Below are 18,712 nucleotides of genomic sequence, written 5' to 3' on the forward strand. Positions count from 1 at the left end.
AAGCTTGTCATTATCACTGTGATTTTTAACTCCCTCACCATTATATAACAGCCACCATCAGAACTGTCTGGTGGTTCACGCAACAGTCCCTAAGGCTTTACACAGAAATTCTGTAACATGCTTTATTCATTCACTTCATTTGACCATGAACTTTACCACAGTATCACTGTTCTACCATAAGGACCTGCTCTACCATTCCAAATGCAACTCTAGGAACAACACATTATGCTACTTTATTCCACCAAGCCTTAAAATTGGTACTACATCCGCACCTTCATCTAAACCCGGCCTCATTTATGCATCACAGCTTTTATGCTTCAAGAGCCAAACGTGTGTTTCTACAAAAATTCTAGATTTAGATGCCTAGCCACAGATTTTTTTGTGTAGGATGTTCTTCATTCCTTCCTACCTGAACTTTGATAGTTCTCCTACCATTTCATCCAAGACTTTTAATAGATTTGCAACTAAGTAGGTCATCCTAAATTGCATGTTTTATTGCATGTGGTTTTTTTTCCTCCTCAGACTTAAAATTTTATGTTAGGAAATACCTTCTTCTAAAAGCAATCCAGTTGGGGTTTGGTTATTCACACCACAGGATAAATGAACATCATCTGTAGTCTTACTTTTATTTATACAATGCACAGTTAGTGATGTATGTATCTTAAAAGCCCATTCAAAAGCATTTCAGAATTTTAATACAGCATATTTTCCTTTGCTTTTGAAAGACTGACAATATAGCCTGCTAGTTAATTACTTATATAGTGCATTTTTCTTCTAGAGTTTGGAGGCTTTTGGACCTTTATTATTTACTACAACTTCTCCTCATGGACTAATCAGCCATTTCTCAGAATACATACATAACCAAAACATTAAAATCTGCTATTTAATTTTGCTGTCCAGTTAATTCTTTGGTATCACCCTTGTAAAAGGCACCTCTGAGTAATGATCTCTGCTAGAACAATTATGTTTATTAGCTGTAAATAATTTAATTAATATCCATCATACATCCAAATCATCAAATCCTATAGCTGTTTAGGAGACCTGCACAGGACAGCTATAAGAACTGCAGAACCCAAATTTCTAGGGCAAGGGACACTGCTACACAACAAGTAATATTTCAGAGTACGAACCTTGAAAATAATTAACACTCTTCCCTCAAATATTCTTACTCTTCTTTCCTTTCTTCCCCTAGACCAGCCAAACTAGCATTTTATTCTTTACATTTTATTCAATCTATTGCACACAACTCAAATTCAAAAATTTAATGTGCTACACATTTTCATGTTTGAATTGACTAACTACGTGTTGATGTTCTCAAGATAAAGCTGAAAACTTTGACAGCTGGCAAGGGGGCCGTTGGGTTTTCTGTTGCTCAGGAAGGTGTGGGAGGTGTTGGAATGTAGATAGGAATATATGAATTTTGTGGTAACGAGGGTGTCTACTTTTCATTACTCTTTTTGTGCAGGACAGAAGCAGTTGGAACTTTTGGGGAGCGAGGTTAATATGATTTACTCTTCACCCTTGACAGCAGCTGAGAACCCCACAGCAAGAGAACTAAGCAGCTGATGTGATGTGCAAGAAAAGATTTTGGCACTATCAATTCAGGTTGACATCTGACTAGTCACATTGCTCAATGCTGATCACAGTTTGAAGACTAGTTTTTTAACTACTGGTCTAGAGGTGTCCACTTAACTTTTGATAGCACTGGCTGATGCACTGCGTCACTACCGAGCTGTCAGATGATCATAGCTGGATCATTCTGACAGAGGGTGGAAACATGCCATGTCAGTCAGTGGAAAAGATGTGGGCTGAGAAGGAAATGATACTTGTAAGCAGGCAGTTCAGGAATCAGTGGGTAAAAGAAAGCTCAGAACTAAAAGTTTGAGAGAAGCATATCCTCGTGCATTCAGTGACACACACCACACTTCCTCTTCCAAACTTATGATACAGCAGATATGGACTAGCCCATGTTTTTTGGTTTTTTTTTTGTTTTGTTTTTTTTTTTTTTTTAAACAGAAATTTACTTTCTATGTTTTACACAGCACAAACACAGCCCGACATCCAACAGTGCTTTACTTAGGCCAGTAAGTATACAAAGTCCTTAAAAAACAGCAATTTTCATCTTCTACAGTGTCCTCTGACTCTGTAACAAGGACACTGCCGAACAATTATGGTAAAGGACAGATGGGTAGCAAGCCTCAGTACCTATCACCTTAAAACAGCATCCAGGCTCTATATAATGTGCATTTTGCACCCCTTACAGTTCAACAAGATTTCTTTCAGAGGCTTAGACTCCTCCACCTCTGAAGCTATTGTGATGATAAATAACCTATAACTGAAACAAGAAGTTTTCTCTGACAAGTTTGTAAGTTCTAACAACTGCAGAGAGACCCCAGTATAGTATCTTCAATGCTAGTGACTACAGTACAGGGAAGACATTCTGACCCTTACTTACATAAGTGCTTGCATACAGCAAAAATGTTGCTTTTACACAGCTTTGTTGAAGCAAAAGAAGTTCCCTTACAGTACACAGTGCTAACCTAGCAGCAATACCTCTACACCCTTCACAATGCATACGCAAGCCAGAGCTTTCTTTGCTTGGGAGATGACAAAGGATATAATGAGAGCACCTCTCACTCATTCACATCACAGAGAAGATCCACTGTTCAAGGTTACTCTTTCAAAGCTAAGCTCTGACCTCTTACAGCTTCAGACCTTCAGTGTTGTCACACTTCTACTGAAGGACAAAAACATACTATGCATTTATGCACTTAAAGTAACAGGATGGCCCTGTATCATATGCCCAAAGTAAGAGCACTTTCAGAGATTTATGACTTCCTTGGTACTCCTGCACAGTGAGACTCACTCTCTAGTTCAGACAACAGAGACTTCTGCACTTACATGGGGAACACCTGGCAACTCTACCTCCAGATGACAGGATGTGGTTCTACTTGACAGCTCTTTCTTGTAACCACAGACTGCAGTGGTTACTATGTTCCGACAAAAAAAAAGAAACAAAATAGTTTCCTCACTGTTGCCAAAAAAGCAGGGCAGAGACCTTCCTGTATATAGTATCACCTTCTACTGACTTTTTTATACCAGAGGACAACCTTTTTTTCACCCTACCGAGTATTTCTCTGAGGGAAGAATTATTTTTTTTTGCAGATTATTAATTTTGCAGGTAATTCAGCTGGATATCCCCTAGAGGGGATTTTATCTGAACACAACATGCAGTCTCACTGGAAAAGTTTGACTACAAATCCACCTGACTCAGGAATATTGGAAAGCACCCAGGGAACAGAACAAACTCCTTTTCTACTTTCCAGTTATTAAAAAAAAAATCATTAAGATGTCAAACTGAATTGAAATCTGAACTCAAACATTAAAGAAATGTGGCAGCAAGCCTGCACTATTGTCGGAGAAGCAAAAGAAGTAACAGATTATCCACAAGTTTAACAGAGAGAACTATTCTTTGGGGAGCCTCTGGTGCAGTAACCTGGTCTGGCCACTTTGTGGGCAGACACAAGGCCACTGTAACAGAAACACATGGAGTTGGGTGCTCAGGGGCACATAAGTGTTTCTGAAAGACTAAATGCCCTACACCATTTGGAAACTTTTCATGTCTGAACAGGGCAGTGTGCCCCTGATAATTTAGTTACAAAGCAGATTCTCTTAAAGATACACAAAACATCTGAGAGGCATAAACAGAATGTATCTACAACTTGTGGAGTTGAGGTATTTTTCTGCTCATATGTCTTTCCCATGTTGGTCAGAAGGCAACCCTCTCAGTCAGGAGTGAGTAAAATTCTTTATCATTACAGAAGAGTGTACTGGAGTGCCAATCTGAAGCCATATGGTAAATACTTTAAAATTATAAATGCTGGTACGAATAAATCCTTCAACTGCTTGAAGCGTTATTCATGTTGATGGCCCACAGTTCTTTGCAGTAGCCCTTTCAACCTAAATGTAATATTTTCACTACAATTATTAAATGTTAGAAGTACACAGAGCAATTACTTTATTCCCTTTTATTTAAACCTTCCTTTTTCAGCTAACCTGTGAAACTAAGTTGGTAAACCATGAAGAATTTTCTCCCACACTGATGTCACAAACATTCCTGCTGTCCTACATTATTATAAAAAGAAAACCTCATATGCCACCATAAAAGAATAAATTCAGCTTCACACAAAACTACACTTCTCAAAGTCCTTACTCAAGAGTTCAAAGAATATTTACTTTAGATCTCTAAAAATATTTTCAACTACAGAAGCTGCAGAGGATTAGAAATTTCAGATTTTCTATGCTTTTTGACCCTCCTTCCCACCTTACTAGAAAGTCTATTTAGGTTTTGCTGTTAATTACCCTTTCATCTTTATTAACTCAAATTCACTTACTGATAAAAGTGATGAGGAAATTCAGTATTGCATAGTATACAATATATATATTATCATATATAATATTTATTATTAGTTATATAATACATAATAATATATAATTATAATTATATAATATATAACAAATATTTCTTGCACAAAAGCAGAATCTGCTTATTGATCACAGACTCATGCTAGAAATATAATTAATCATATTTCACAGAAATAAAAACACAAACCAAAGCAGAAAGAATGATAAGAAATCAGATCTGATAATCAAAAGAGAAACGCTTCAGTTAAAAGAAATTGATGGTCACGAAAATAAAAGTGGAAAAAATCTTGCACTTGAATTCTAGTTTAAGCAATTCATACTCAGCAGTCAAACTACACAGCTGGTATAAATCCACTGGATTCTGAGTCAGAATTCATGCAGTGAGTAAAACGCCCCTTTTCTTTTTCATGCGCTAAACCATAATTTTAAGAAATAATTCAAAAAAGTATGTCTAGAAGACAATTTTGTCTTAAGGACTACCTTTTAACTAAATGGCTTTTGAAACACTGCAAAATGACCACCAACATTCCCACATTCTCTTACCCAGTATATCCAGCTGCCGTAAGTGCGTACAGTTGGCAGCGAGCTCCTCGATGTCTGTGTCACACACAGACCTGTTGGCCGTAAGAAAGAGCTTCTGCAAATTCGGGAGCTTGCGTGCAAGGTTTGTGAAGCAGCCTGTACTGCTCTGCAGTGTAGGACACCAACCAAGATCAAGTTCTTCCAAAAGCTGGCAGCCGGAAGCCAATTCCGCAATCCCGTTTTCGGTTATGTTTTTACATCTCCACAAATCCAGACTGCGAAGCTTTTTGCATTTGGCTCCCATCATGCTCGCTATAAGGTCATAGTCTTCAATCTGCAAGGAAAGTAGATGCTTGGTCATGTGCAGCATCGCTCCAGACATACAGAGGTGCTTCAAGGTTTGCTCCCTCATACACATAACGTATCTGTCTCAAGAATTTGTCATTTCTAAAGGCTCCAAAAATTGTTCATTGCATGGTACAGTGAGATCTACTTTTATAAAAGACAAAAATAAAATAAATTTCCTATAAATCCCAGACACAGCTGTTATTAATTCACTTAATACTAAGGATCAAACTGCATCAAAAGTTGTTTCTTTGAATAAACTTTTTTTTTTCTGCACAGTTGTTTTCCCCTTAAAAGATGATTACAACAGCTTTTATGACCACAGGAAGTACAACTACTGAAGAATGATTGAAGACCGTACTTAATTCCATTTTAAGTTGATCAGTTGCTGCGTCTCCTTATGAAAGTCTTATTAAGTGATTACGCACATAAAGAATGCCCAAAAACTTAGAAAAAGGCTGAAGAACTCTGAGAAAGCCTATGAGCCATTTTAGGCCTACTGAACTAGTAAATAACCCTTAGATATATGACCAAGCTGCATTAATCCTGGACCTTCCAAAGGAGTAGCCTTGTATCAACCTTGCATTTAAGACACCTTTCTGAAACAAACCCAGTTTGGCTCCAAAGCAAGCACGCGCGCACACGCACACACACACACACAATCTCCCCACACATCCTGAATGTCTGAATGGTCCAAGCACTCACCATGACACAGCTTCCCAGGCTGAGGTGCTGCAGTTCCGAGCAGAAGTTCAAAATACTGAGCAGGGCTGTTTGCTGCCACGGGGGAACACATCAGAAGGAAATACAGAAAGTGAAACAAAGAGAAGAGGTCAATTAGACATTAAAGGCTGTCACCACATTTCCTAAAATACAGCTCAAAACTCTTTTACAGGTGTCTCAAATGCCACTTAATGAGTCTCTGGGTACTTCACCCATTGATTGGCTTAAAGAAATGGCAATCGTTATAACTTTAAGCAAGTCACTTTGGATGGCGTTCTGTGCTGCCCTGCAGATACCCACGCACCACTGACTTATCCACTCATTTCCCACAGGACAGCTGATGGAGAAGTGCAGCAAGAGCAAGTAACAGGCAAGGCCAGCCTGCAAACACAGAGGGCTGGTGACACACCAGGAGAAGAGGGCAGGGTCTTACATTCCCTGATGAGCTGCAGCCTGATGGAACTGCCAATAGAGCTACACAACATCAGGGCTGGGCTGGGGACTTTAATGTCAAAGGCGGCTCCGTGCTGACAAGGATGCTGACAGCCACTGAGCACTTGTCACTAATATCACGCAGACTGAAACAGATATAATGTGTATTTCACACTCCTATTTCTGCCATTTAATGTTGCCATTCTTTGCAGAAAGTACTGCACATTGCTCAGCCTGAAAGTGGACTGCAACATCAGATGCACCTTACAAAAGTGCACAGCTGGTCTGTTCCATGACAAAGGAAACTTTACAGATTTTTACCTGTGCTTCTAAGATACAGAAAAGACCCTTCTGCACTGTCTGTAGACATATTTTGTTTTGTAGTTGGAAAGACAGACGGTGTGAAAAAGAATGTAATCTGGCATTACAAATCTGGCATCACAAATACATGTGCATCATACTTAACAACATCACCTCATGAAGACTTTGTGATCTATATGAGCTTTAAAACAGGACTAAGCTTCACAATACTGTAACAACAAAAATACAGGGATTTCTGCAGGATATACAACAGTTTCTAACAGAAAAAAACCCCAAGCAATATACATGTGACAAAGTAATCTACAGCTATTGAGTGTAATTACAACAAGAACACTAGTCAACAATGTTTGTATGCAGGGGCAGTATATGTTATAGTTTCTTTAAATACAAATTTATTTTTTCAGGAAGTTTATAGTTAAATGCTTTACTTAGTTTCCTCAGTTTGGTACATTCCAATGGAACTTGGCAGAAACATGATCTTTTGCTATATCATCAAGACAAAACATCTGATTCCTGGAAAGACTGTCAAAGAACAGAGACATAGCACGGGGCATTCATGGAAACCATTTCAGACATTAAATTTAGGTGTCTCCAAGGAGCAATTATGAACACCCAACACTTGACATGTATGGAATCTTGATTCCAGCTTGGTCTTCCAAGATTTGACTTCCCAAAGGGAGCCTAAAAGTAGATACTAAGAGTATCTACTTCCTCACATATGTCTTGGTAGAAGTCCTACAAAGTCACTGTCCCCTGCTTGCTTGACTTTCATTCACTTTTTAAAGGAAAAGGTAGCTAGGGAATGAAACACAAGCATTATAAAGTCGAGAGGTTATTAAGAATATTTTAAGGCTGGTAAATGTGTAAATATCCAGTTCATTTTAAATTGAGCACTTAATAAGCAAATGGTTCATCTGGATCATTAAAGAGGAAGAAACAACTCAAAGAGAATGAGACACAGTCTTTCCTATACAACTTACTAAAAGCTATGAGCTTCAGAGCCTAATCAGATGCACAAATTAAAAGCAAAATCCCCAAACCCCTGTCTGCAAACCTTAAATACTGGAGTTAAACAAATCAGTCTCTGACTGCACACAGAGGTTTCCAAACAAGGTTTCTGCAGGTATTCAGATGTCTCCACACGAAAGCTGAATATATTGCTGCAATCTACTAAGTCTTTAAGGAATCGTTTCCAGATTGGAATTTAAACACTGGCCTGAAAGGATGGGAAACAGCAATCTCTTTCCTTAATTGACACAAACAGTACAAAAGTGAACAGTCACTCTGAACAGCTTGTAGGATGTGAGAGCCATTCCATGCTTCTTCAGAGAGGGGTGAAATAGAGAGGAAGACTAGTATACATAGTTATCTTGATAGATAATGGAGATCCATGTGCTAATTTCAACAGGAATGTTGTGGATCTCTCAGAGTACCTTTTTAGTCCTTCTCTTTTTAAAGACAGTTCTTCCTGTACTGCCATGCACTGAATAAAAATTTTCAAAGATCTTTTCACAATCTATTACTTTAAATCATCATTTTAAAAAACCAAAACAACTTAAAAAAAAAAAGCACAAGAAATCTTAGTAATAGAAGGGAGCTTGGTAGAACACCATGCCATACCATCACAAATCATGCCAAGTCAAGCCCAAGAGTAAACAACTACATACTCAACATTCATTTTACTGGCTATATTAATTCCTCTTCTGGGGCGCATACATGCCCACACACAGCAAACCAGATTTCCTTCAGACGCAGTGTCTGTTCTTCTGCAACTGAGGTGGGCTTTGCATATGTCATGCAAGAAGAAAAAAACCCTTTGTGCATGCCTAGCTGTGTCTCAGTCAGTTGAGAATCCAGGTGGCAAAAGACATGAAAATAGCAGGAGAGAATGGCAGCTCACAGAATCCATATGCACTACATATAGAAGGACTATCATTGTAATAACCTGTCTGTGTCAAGCCATCTGTCAGTACAACAACATGAGTGACAACACTCCTACTTAAGCAAAGGAGAACAGCAAGGCAATCACCTGATCCTGGAGCTGTAACACAGGCCAACTTTCAAATGTTAGACTGCTTTGCAAGAGGAGCTAAGAGGCCACCTAAACTCTGGATAAGCAAGCTTTAACCTGGAGTCCAGCTTTACCTTCTTGGCTAAGCAGAGACAGCCAAACCAATGACTATCCATCTAACAACATTCTTCAGCCTAGTGGACAAGACATGTATAGTTTGGAGATCTTTTAAGTTTCCCCTGAACGAAAGGCAAAGTTTAGCTTCGTACCTGCTCCCTTTTAAAGGGGTTGAGAGAAGAGAGGGTGATTATAAAAACCCCAAAATACACAAAAAAAAAAAATCCAAAAAAACACTCCGGAAACAAACTTTAGGTAAGATTTACTTTTGCGTAGTGGAATCACGGCTTCAGTGGTCTAAATTTCTTTTGACATCCAATCCAAAACAAAACCTACAAAAACAATAATTTTTTTTAAGATGCCACAGACAACAGCAAAAATTCAAAGTGGGTGAATAAAATGGTCTGCCCTGCCCTCCATTCCCAGGAAAGATGTTTTTACATGAGGAAAACATACAGTGAAGAAGTTGTTTTCAGAGAGGAGACTTTGACGTCAAACTGATCAGAAGGATATGACAGTGCTGCTAAACACAAACTTACAGAGCAGATTTCAGAAATATTTTAAGGCATAGTAGTTACTCATAAACCTCAGAAAAAGGGAAGATGGCCTGGAGATTCTCTGAAATCTTTACATACGGGTAAAACCAATGTTTGTCAGAAAGGACATCAAAAGGGGTGATTCTGGCTTGGACAAGAGATGAGATTGCCACTTGAAATCCTACTTTACTCCATACAAGACAGGTGACAGGTCTGTCCAAACATCAAAGTCCTCCACTCTGTAATACATGCCTGGATACATACAGTAATACCTACTGGAAGACAGTCATTTGCTGTGTATACTTCAAATAAACAGGTAGTATTGGATGAAATTGTACCCCACCTGTCTTTTTAAAGGCCTTGGCCATCACACAAGTTTTGACTTCGTTGTTGTAAAAGTACTGCTGGTTGGAACAGACAACCCACCAGCAGAGAAACCAAACACTGGTGCCAGAGCAATACACTTAGCAAGACTGAATCTTGCTTGACTTTTTCCAGGATTTTTTTACATTCATGATCCAGCAGAAAGCACAAATCATTTCTGATGTTAGTATGATAAAGGAAGCACCCAACAGATAGCCTGAGCTCAATGTCTGTTTAAACAGAAAACCCTTCTGTCTGTGGCAGATGTGACTCACCTGTGAAAGATGCATTTAGAACATTTTAGTATTTACTCATTGCAGTTTCATCGTCAAGTAGTCAGAGATTTAAAAAATATAAAAAGGGTTTAAAAAATACAAATTATGCACTATAATATGGCTATCACATAACAGCTGCACTACTATACAAGGCATGAAAATAAGTACACCACAGTGTGACTCTGGAAGATTAAAGGAAGAGTTTAAGAAAAGCAACAAAGCTTTGCTTTGGTGCTGAGTTAGGGAAGACATAGTCTGCAGCTTTTAATTAACTTCCTATAGATAAATCTTAAAAGATACTTTATAGTTTGTTACTTTTTCACTGGAGACAAACAACAGGTTGTTTTCTCCCCTTCTCAGAACTGTGTCTGACATAAATTGGGAAGTTTTTCACACCCTCAATAAAACAAGAGCCTAAGTCTTTTAAAATACTTTTATTCCTCTGCAATTGTTTCTTCAAATTTTTCAGTGAAATTAATGCTAAGACAGAAGAATCTAAAAATCAGTAGTGAAAAACCCAACCAACCTAAGAAGGAAATCCTCAGAACAAACCAATTCTATTTCAATCTGAGTGCCACTACCGCTATAAATATTTGTAATTACAAACACCCCATACAAATGTAAAAGATGATCTTGTTAAGACTGTCAAAAGTAATTAAAAATCCACAAAAATTCACAGTACTTATTTTTTCCTCCCTTTGGCATTATACAGCACTAGAAGAAAGCCAAAAATCCACTGTTTGGGTGAGGGGATTTTCTTGGCACAGTCTGTGGAAGAACTAAGTCAGAAATTACTTGGCATCTGCTATTCTACCACAGCGATTAAAAATCTCATTGGATGCAAAGCCAGAATTCTACAAACTTCTATTGAACTATGTCTTTTGGAAGGTGCTACTGGGCAAACCAATATGGCCCGTAAGTAAAAAAAAAAAGGTCTACTTCACGAATTTCAAGGTATCATACCTCCACATCTAAACACCTACAATCATGCTGCACTGGTCCCCAAATGCACTTTTTTAACAGAAAGGAGAATGTAATATGTTAATAATGCAGAAAACCAAATGTAGGGTAATGGTGAAATATAATTTTCAGCAAAATCTGTTCCAACAAAGAAATTGTAAAATATGATTCCAGGATTTTTTTCCCTTCCAACTCCACCCCATGCCCACACACACAGTATTTCAAGGCATCAAGATAATTTCACTTACAGACTTCTTGGTCTATGATACTTCAAAACAATTATGTTAAAGATATGAGGTACTGTAAGAGGTCTATAGAGGTGAGATGCACGCTAATAAACACATGAGAGTCAGTGGTTTAACCAGATAAAAATCCCACAAAATTAATTTCAGATACCTATGAAGTACTAGCCATAGTTTTCAGAAATTTTTTTCATACCTGCTGGTCGCCCAGAAAGCACTCATTTTCAGACTGCTTCTAAGACTTTGAGTTCTGAGTAGCTTATTTTTTACAGAAGAACACCCACATCTGGGGATAGTAAACACACATTCAATAACACAAAATTACATAACACACTATTTCTTGAAACTATACTTGGATCTAGAGGTCTACAGAGCTATTCAAGTTGCTCACCTTCTATTGTTCTGTTTTTCACGATATGTTAATGTTCAGCTAAATGAAGTGCTACAGGAAATGTCACTTACAGAAACTGGCAGGGAAAATATGTCAAATTAGAACTAAATGGTGGCCAAATTTTTTTAGTGCCTAAGTCCTTCAGTTCTCCAAGCCATTTCATGAGCAAACAAATATAGAAGAGGTCGCTTCACCCTTTACAATGCAGTTTTTGTCGCCTTTTGGAGGAACCAGATGCCCATGTAGTCCCAGAGAAAGAGAGATATCCCCTGCAAGTATCTAATCACTTCATGCCAAGAAATGATTATACCTCTTAAACAAGGTTAAACAATAATTTTTTCAAATTTTCCAGATGAAAAAAAGGTTGAGCTTTGTAACAAACTGAACTTCCTGCAACTTAGAAAAGTGTGTTGTGTTATGTACAGTATTTCAAGTCCTTACACACAGCCCTATGTAGAGTATCCTATATAGTACCACATGTCAGAGATTCTCAGTCTTCTTTATATCTATCCTCCTACGACAGCTACAAAATGAGTTAATTTGCTACTACACAAATGTTATTGATGGACGAAGTGTAGCATACAGAAACCGTGCACCTCTTAACTGGCTGCAGTGAGAGATCAGGAAAACAAAGCTCCCAGGTTAAGTCTTCAATCACCGTTTATCAGCACTAAGAGAATCAAAAAAGACCAAAGCATGGGAAGGAACTTCTGGAAGCTGTTTAGCCCAGACCACCTGGCTCCAGCTCAGCTGGCATCTCCAAACCTACTGAAAAACACTTTCAAGAGATGTAGGACCCAGTCCCTTTCCAGGATGAAGTCCCCACCCTGTCCTTAAATACCACAATCACAAGGGTATTTGAGTGATGCTTTCTGACAATAATGCACACAGTTTTCATTTATGGATTCAAAATAAACATGGCAGCAAATAATTTTCCTCCACACTAGAAGCTGGCATTAGAACAGGGATTCTATTCTCCCCCAAGTATCTATCAGCTATCACCTTGGAAGATACAACATGCAAAGAAACATAATGAAAAGTGAGACATGAAATGCATGTTAAAAATCAGCTCTCCATCTCCCCCTAATGCACATGGATTATAGGACCATTTTTGAAATACCATGTTTGAGACAGTGATAAAACTTCTATCTCCAAAGCTTTACAACACATTTAAAAACACTGATGCAATATGAACACTTGTAAGCGTGACGTAAGAGAAGAACAAGGTGGAATGAGCTTTATTAATGAGTGCAGGTGTATCCTTTCAAAAGTCAGAACAACTTGGCTCTTCAGAAACAGACCCAGTATAATTTGCAAGCTGGGATTCAGAATATACAGGGGCACCTTTCTGTTCTCTACAGCTACTTGGCAGTGCCAGGGGCACAGCAGGGACTGGGACACACAATTACTGAATTAATTCAATGAAAGTAATAGTCTGTGCAGTTAATTAAATTACTGTATTTTGATTTTGCTTTATTTGGTCAAATTATGTCCTCCCTTATGTCTGCAAATCTGTTTTACACCTTCATCCTTCCCCCTCACTTCACATTAGAGGCTCGAACAACCAAATTCCATGCTGTGAGCCTGACATGAAATCGAAAAGCACCATCAATGCCCTGCATTGCACGATTAACTGTCACTGACTCAACCTGATTCCAAGAATCCACATTCCAGCTAGAGCCTTTCACCTTTTTCCCATTATTTGCTTGCAACTCTTCATCCTAAGGATTCATACACAAGCCAATGGAACTAGGCCCAAACTGAAAACCCTTTAAATAACAGCTCTCAAAAGTATGACGTGACTCATAACAGGTTATTTCTGAAAACTCTGTAGAACATTTTTATGGCAGCATTAACTGCTATACTGCTCATGGTGTAAGAAAATAAGAGTTATTACATTTACTGCTATAATTCTTCTGCTTCTTTTTGCTGTACAAGATTACTGGTGTTCTCTCTTTCAGCTGCCCAAGTTCCAGATTTGCTTTTGGTCAAAATTATCAGAGATAAAATCTATAAATATACAATATATAACACTTGTTATACTTGAATATAACACTTGCTTTAGAATGTATGAAAAACAAAGTCCTTCTTCCATTGTAATCAGAATTGAATTTAGTTCATTTTGTATCTCAAATATAATTGCAATAAAAACTTTAACATTTTTTTCTTTACACATTAGAAAGATTTCAGAGCATCATGCAACATGAAATATATAATCCTACAGTAAAATTTACACCCATCAATAAGAAGACTGACAAGTTCTCCTAGTGTAATTACAGCTTTGGTTTCTTCAAAATACAATTTTGGCTGCATTATTTATATGGAATAAATAATTCAAAATGACCACTAAATTAAGATAATATTCATGCTCAAGGATAAAGATGTGCATTGCCAATTACTGTATACAATAATACTTCCACTGTTCATTGCATTCTTTAAATGTATCAATGCCAACGAGTCTTTAAGTTATGCTGTAAATACACTCTCAATGAATAAATATTAAGAAGTTATGTATCAGTAAATACCAAAACCACCAGCACAAAAATCCCACAAGTATAATAGTGGTGCTGAGCACAAAGAAATAGTGTTTATAAAAAGTTGAGATCAGTTTCTCAAAGGAAGATACAAATTATTCTAGCATACACATAATCACATAACCTTTGAGAACCTTTATTAATGAACTTAGAGCACTGGGAAAATGAGCCACATTTGGTGGGGAGGAAGATAGCCATGCAGGACAATTTTTATAGAAACTGTAAAGTTACTGAAAGTCATTTTCTAAGGGAAAGGTTGAAATAATTCAAAGGCATTGCAAGCTTCAATTCAGAGGTTAGAAAACAATTTTATACACACAACGTCACACTCAGTATGTCAAGGAAATAACATTACATAGGGCCTTAAGAATCAGCAGGGTTAAGACTAAAAGCTACAACATTCTCCAGGTGGTACAGAACTCTTCCAAAGTAGCAATGCACTAAGTAGCAAAACACCAGCCTTGCCCATTTCACTAAAAACATAAACTTAAAAACTGGAGCTTTGATTACAGAAACAATGGCAACATTTTTAAATACAAAACTTATTCAAAGAAAATAGCTAAAATAAGAAGAAACTTCGATTACAGTTGCTCAGACAACATAATGCTATCAATTTTATTAAGCTTCCACTGTCCTCAAAAAAAAATCATTAATACTAGTCAATTTTTTGACAGAGTGTTTCCTTAGAATTTATCTATTAGTATCCCAGTAATCATATACATGGAAAAAGTACAAAAAATACTTCAAATTTAGACATGGAAAGAACTTTTCTTTCCTCTTTTTTAGTACTAAAAGGCAAAAAAGTAAAGGGAAAGGCTACAGCGAGACTCAGACTGCACAAGAAAATTCTGTATCTGGGCAGGTACTTGGGAGAGTATATGGGAGAAATACTATTTATTTTATTAAAATGTTAATTCTGTATTTTTTATTAAGCATAATGCAAAACCAGGAATAGCATTATCACATACTGAAAAATAGGAAGAGAATCTTCATCTCTTCCTACGTTATTTAATCATACATCCAAATACACAACCAAAAGAAAAAAACTGTACTATTTACCCAGATGTGCTCTAACACATGAAAATTTTGTGGTTTATTTTGCACATTGCTTGGTTTAAGATAAAAAAAGCAAGCCCCCAAATTATTTCGGAAAACAGGCAAAATGAAATGAACAGATATTTCTTCCTGGTTTCTTCTTCTTGGGTTTTGAGACAGAACTTTAACAGAATGCATCAGCTCTGCTCTTCTCACCTTCTTATTTTCTCATAATACACACATACTTGTTATCAGTTTGCATTTTTTTCTTAGTGGATTCACAGCCTTGGATTCTTTTCACTGAGCAGATCCAGTTGGCAACAATACAATGCCAAGTTCTTGATTAATCATTAGCATTGTTTCTCTGTTTGCTCTTCAAAAGCTCCAACAATGAAGACAGCAGTAGAAATTTTACAAAAATCAAGAACACTAACAGCTCCTTGACAAGTTTTAGAAAAGTCTCAATCACTTGACAGCATGCTTAACCAATCTATTCTTTTTTGCACATAGCCACCACTTACTAACAAGCATTTGTGTACCAGCTGACAAGTAAAGAAGCAATGGCAGCCTATTTTGTACAGATAACCAAAGATTTGCACTAAGAGAAGCTCAGGTTGAGAAAGGTAATGTTATTTCTACAGATCTGTGACTTTTGTCATTCTAATGCTCCAATTCAAATCCTACGCCACATCTCCATTCTTTTCCTGTTATTTTTTGAGCTGTGATGTACAATGTATATTGTTAAATGGCTTCATATTAACAAGTAACACCCAAGCATCATCTCCAATATAACTATTTATATTTCCAGCAATTTCTCTTTCACTGTTTGTTAGGAACAGTGTCTTTTGTTCATACTTACGTATAAATGGAAGCACGATCTTAAACTTGATTATGAACAAATGTTCTTGTCAGCTACAAGCAGAGGCATGTCCATATACAAGAAAGGCAGAAGTGAATCTTCACAATGCAAGGTCTTCAAAGTCAGGAAATATTTACCACCTACATTCAATCTAATTTCAAGCTCTGCTCAGCAAAGCAATAGCAGAGGAATAACAGTTACCAATCACCTCAGAATACATTTCATCTGCTTCACTGTTACAAGCATGAAGTCTCAAACTTCAGAAGTTACCTGAGTAGAATCAAGAAGATTCTAATCAATCAACAGTAAAAAATATAAAATTATACAATCACTACCTCTGATACAATGATTTTTACTGGATCTGAAAAAGCTTTGTGAATTAGAGCGAACAGTCAAAATGAAATTAAGAGATTTAGCCAAGACTAACAGAAAGACTACTACTGTAGAAACAGAACAGATACACCCAAGGCACCAATACAGGTCTATTCAAAAAATCCAGGGCTCACCAATTTTCTTTTTGAAGAAAATAGTAATTGCTTCAATACAGAGAGCAGCTACCAGAAAGTAACAAGTTAGTGAGGGGCATTGGCTTCACATTGACTTTCTGCACACTCCACAGCAAAGCCCACAGCAAGCACCACTCACACCAGGTAGATCAGATTACCCTTTAATCTAACTACCTCGTGTTGCCCACTCACCATTACATACACCTAGCTGGAACTTGGGCAAAAACAAACTTAGGATTCACCAAATAAAGAATGAGACCCAACTAACCCTAACTCATGTCTCAGGTGTGAACTGCTTATGAATGCAATATCCTAGTCTTCACCTCAGATGTCCCTTGCACACCTAGTTGACAGAACCTACTGTTCCAGCTTCATTCCTTTCATTACACTACAGATTAACACCCCACACAATCCAGTGTCACAGCCTGACTTCTGTGTACCACAAGCACAAGTAACACACACCCAACCAAATTCTACTTAAAATGCTTAACCTAGGATTAGAAACTAGGAAAAAACCTGCAGAGACACAGGTTTGCCCCCATTTTGGCACAGCTTTTGCATCAAGAGAAGTGGGACAGCTCCCAGGTAAACCAGAGTAGTAAGGTTGTAACACATAAGTAATGCATTTCTGAGCGGAAATGGAATTCTTCTGATTCAAACTGCTGAATTTATAAGGATACAACATTTATAAAATGTAGCAAACTACAACAGACTCCTCAGCAGCAGCAGCACACAAAGCCATGCCATCTTACAGAGGAAACGTGTTGGAGCAAGCCGCAACAATTCTCATTAGGGCAGTCAAGTAACTGTATGAAGAAGTAATTTTTACACCATAAATGAAAAGTTGCATAAAAATCTTGTGTTCTGTGTCTCAAATACTACTAAATATACAAAGACTGTAGGAATCTAGTAATTATTAAGTAATTTTAAAGGAGAGAATGTTGAGAATTAAAGAATGTTTCTATGCATGGTAACTTTACAATTATATTTGCCAATGCAGATTGTTTAGAGTGCACTTCAAAATATGAGAAAAGCTTTAAAATTGTAATTTTACCACATTGCTTAAAAAAGCTGGTGGAAAGTCACCAAACTACCATAAAGTTAAAACATTCAGGCCAAAAGCCATTTTGAAAAAAAAAAAGAAAATCATCCTAAGTTTTTTGAAACCACCTTTGGAATTCCTGAATGTGTCTCTGAATTTACATTCAAAACTCTAATTTAATTCCTCATTATTAAAAAAAAAAAAAAACAAAAAAACCCACCAAAACCAAACCCCAAACCAACTTTATCAGGATTGAAAATACTTATTACAAGGGTTAAAAATAGCTGTTCCTACCTCCACTTTTGTTCTGTAGAGAATGAGACGCTTTAGGCTGCCCACTTTGGCTATGTGGTTGAAAGCCTGAGGTGGTATTTTATCACATGATGAGAGATTTAATTCCTGAAGATTTGGACACATTTCAGTGATGACCTCCAAGCACGTTTCATTGAGGAAATGGCCACAAGACAACTCAAGGCGTACTAGCTCAGAGCCACAGACTTTCAGGAACCTGTAAAAGAACGTCATGTTTTAAGTGAAAAATTAACATACTTTGAGGTGAGAGTCTGAATACTGTCAAAACCTTAACCATATAAACCAGGAAATAATTCCTTGCAACAAAGGAAAGACACAAGTCTAGAAAATTCTGGTTTTGTTTAGGAAATTAGAATATGCTTTGTTCTTAATATTAACTCTGAGACATTGGAGCAAAGTAAAACACACATAATGTTTGAAAAGCTTTTAAACAGTCAAAAGCCAATTTTGACAATGGCCTGCAAGCTTGCACCAATAATTTTGTATTTATCTTGGAAAAATCTGCAAATGTAAAAATGAGGTTAAACAAATACTTTTAAATGGATGAAATATTCAGAAGTGTTTTAAGACTTTCAAAAAAAAGATCTCGTTCTTTTCATTAACAAGCCAGAATTAACACTTGCCAGCTGTTCTAGAACAGATTCCTGAGGAATATTTGGATATACTTCACTGTATACATTCAATAATTTCATTGGAATTATAAAAAAATTATATATCATATGACAAAAGACCCTAAATTAAACTTTGATGGTCTCTATATT

At 37.1% G+C, this 18,712-nt stretch overlaps 1 protein-coding gene across 1 annotated transcript in view; it reads right to left on the reverse strand.

The window, feature by feature from the left end:
• FBXL4 (F-box and leucine rich repeat protein 4) overlaps positions 1-18,712 on the reverse strand; it is a 44,844-nt gene that overhangs the window by 2,430 nt on the left and 23,702 nt on the right. Inside the window, exons 4-6 of the mRNA XM_062489894.1 lie at positions 17,934-18,147; positions 5,998-6,069; positions 4,969-5,281 (exon numbers count right to left, since the gene is read on the reverse strand). Coding sequence (XP_062345878.1) covers positions 4,969-5,281; positions 5,998-6,069; positions 17,934-18,147 — 599 coding nt within the window. The remainder of the gene's footprint in view (positions 1-4,968; positions 5,282-5,997; positions 6,070-17,933; positions 18,148-18,712) is intronic.

This window comes from Cinclus cinclus, chromosome 3 (assembly GCF_963662255.1).
Source record: "Cinclus cinclus chromosome 3, bCinCin1.1, whole genome shotgun sequence".
Lineage (NCBI taxonomy): Eukaryota > Metazoa > Chordata > Aves > Passeriformes > Cinclidae > Cinclus > Cinclus cinclus.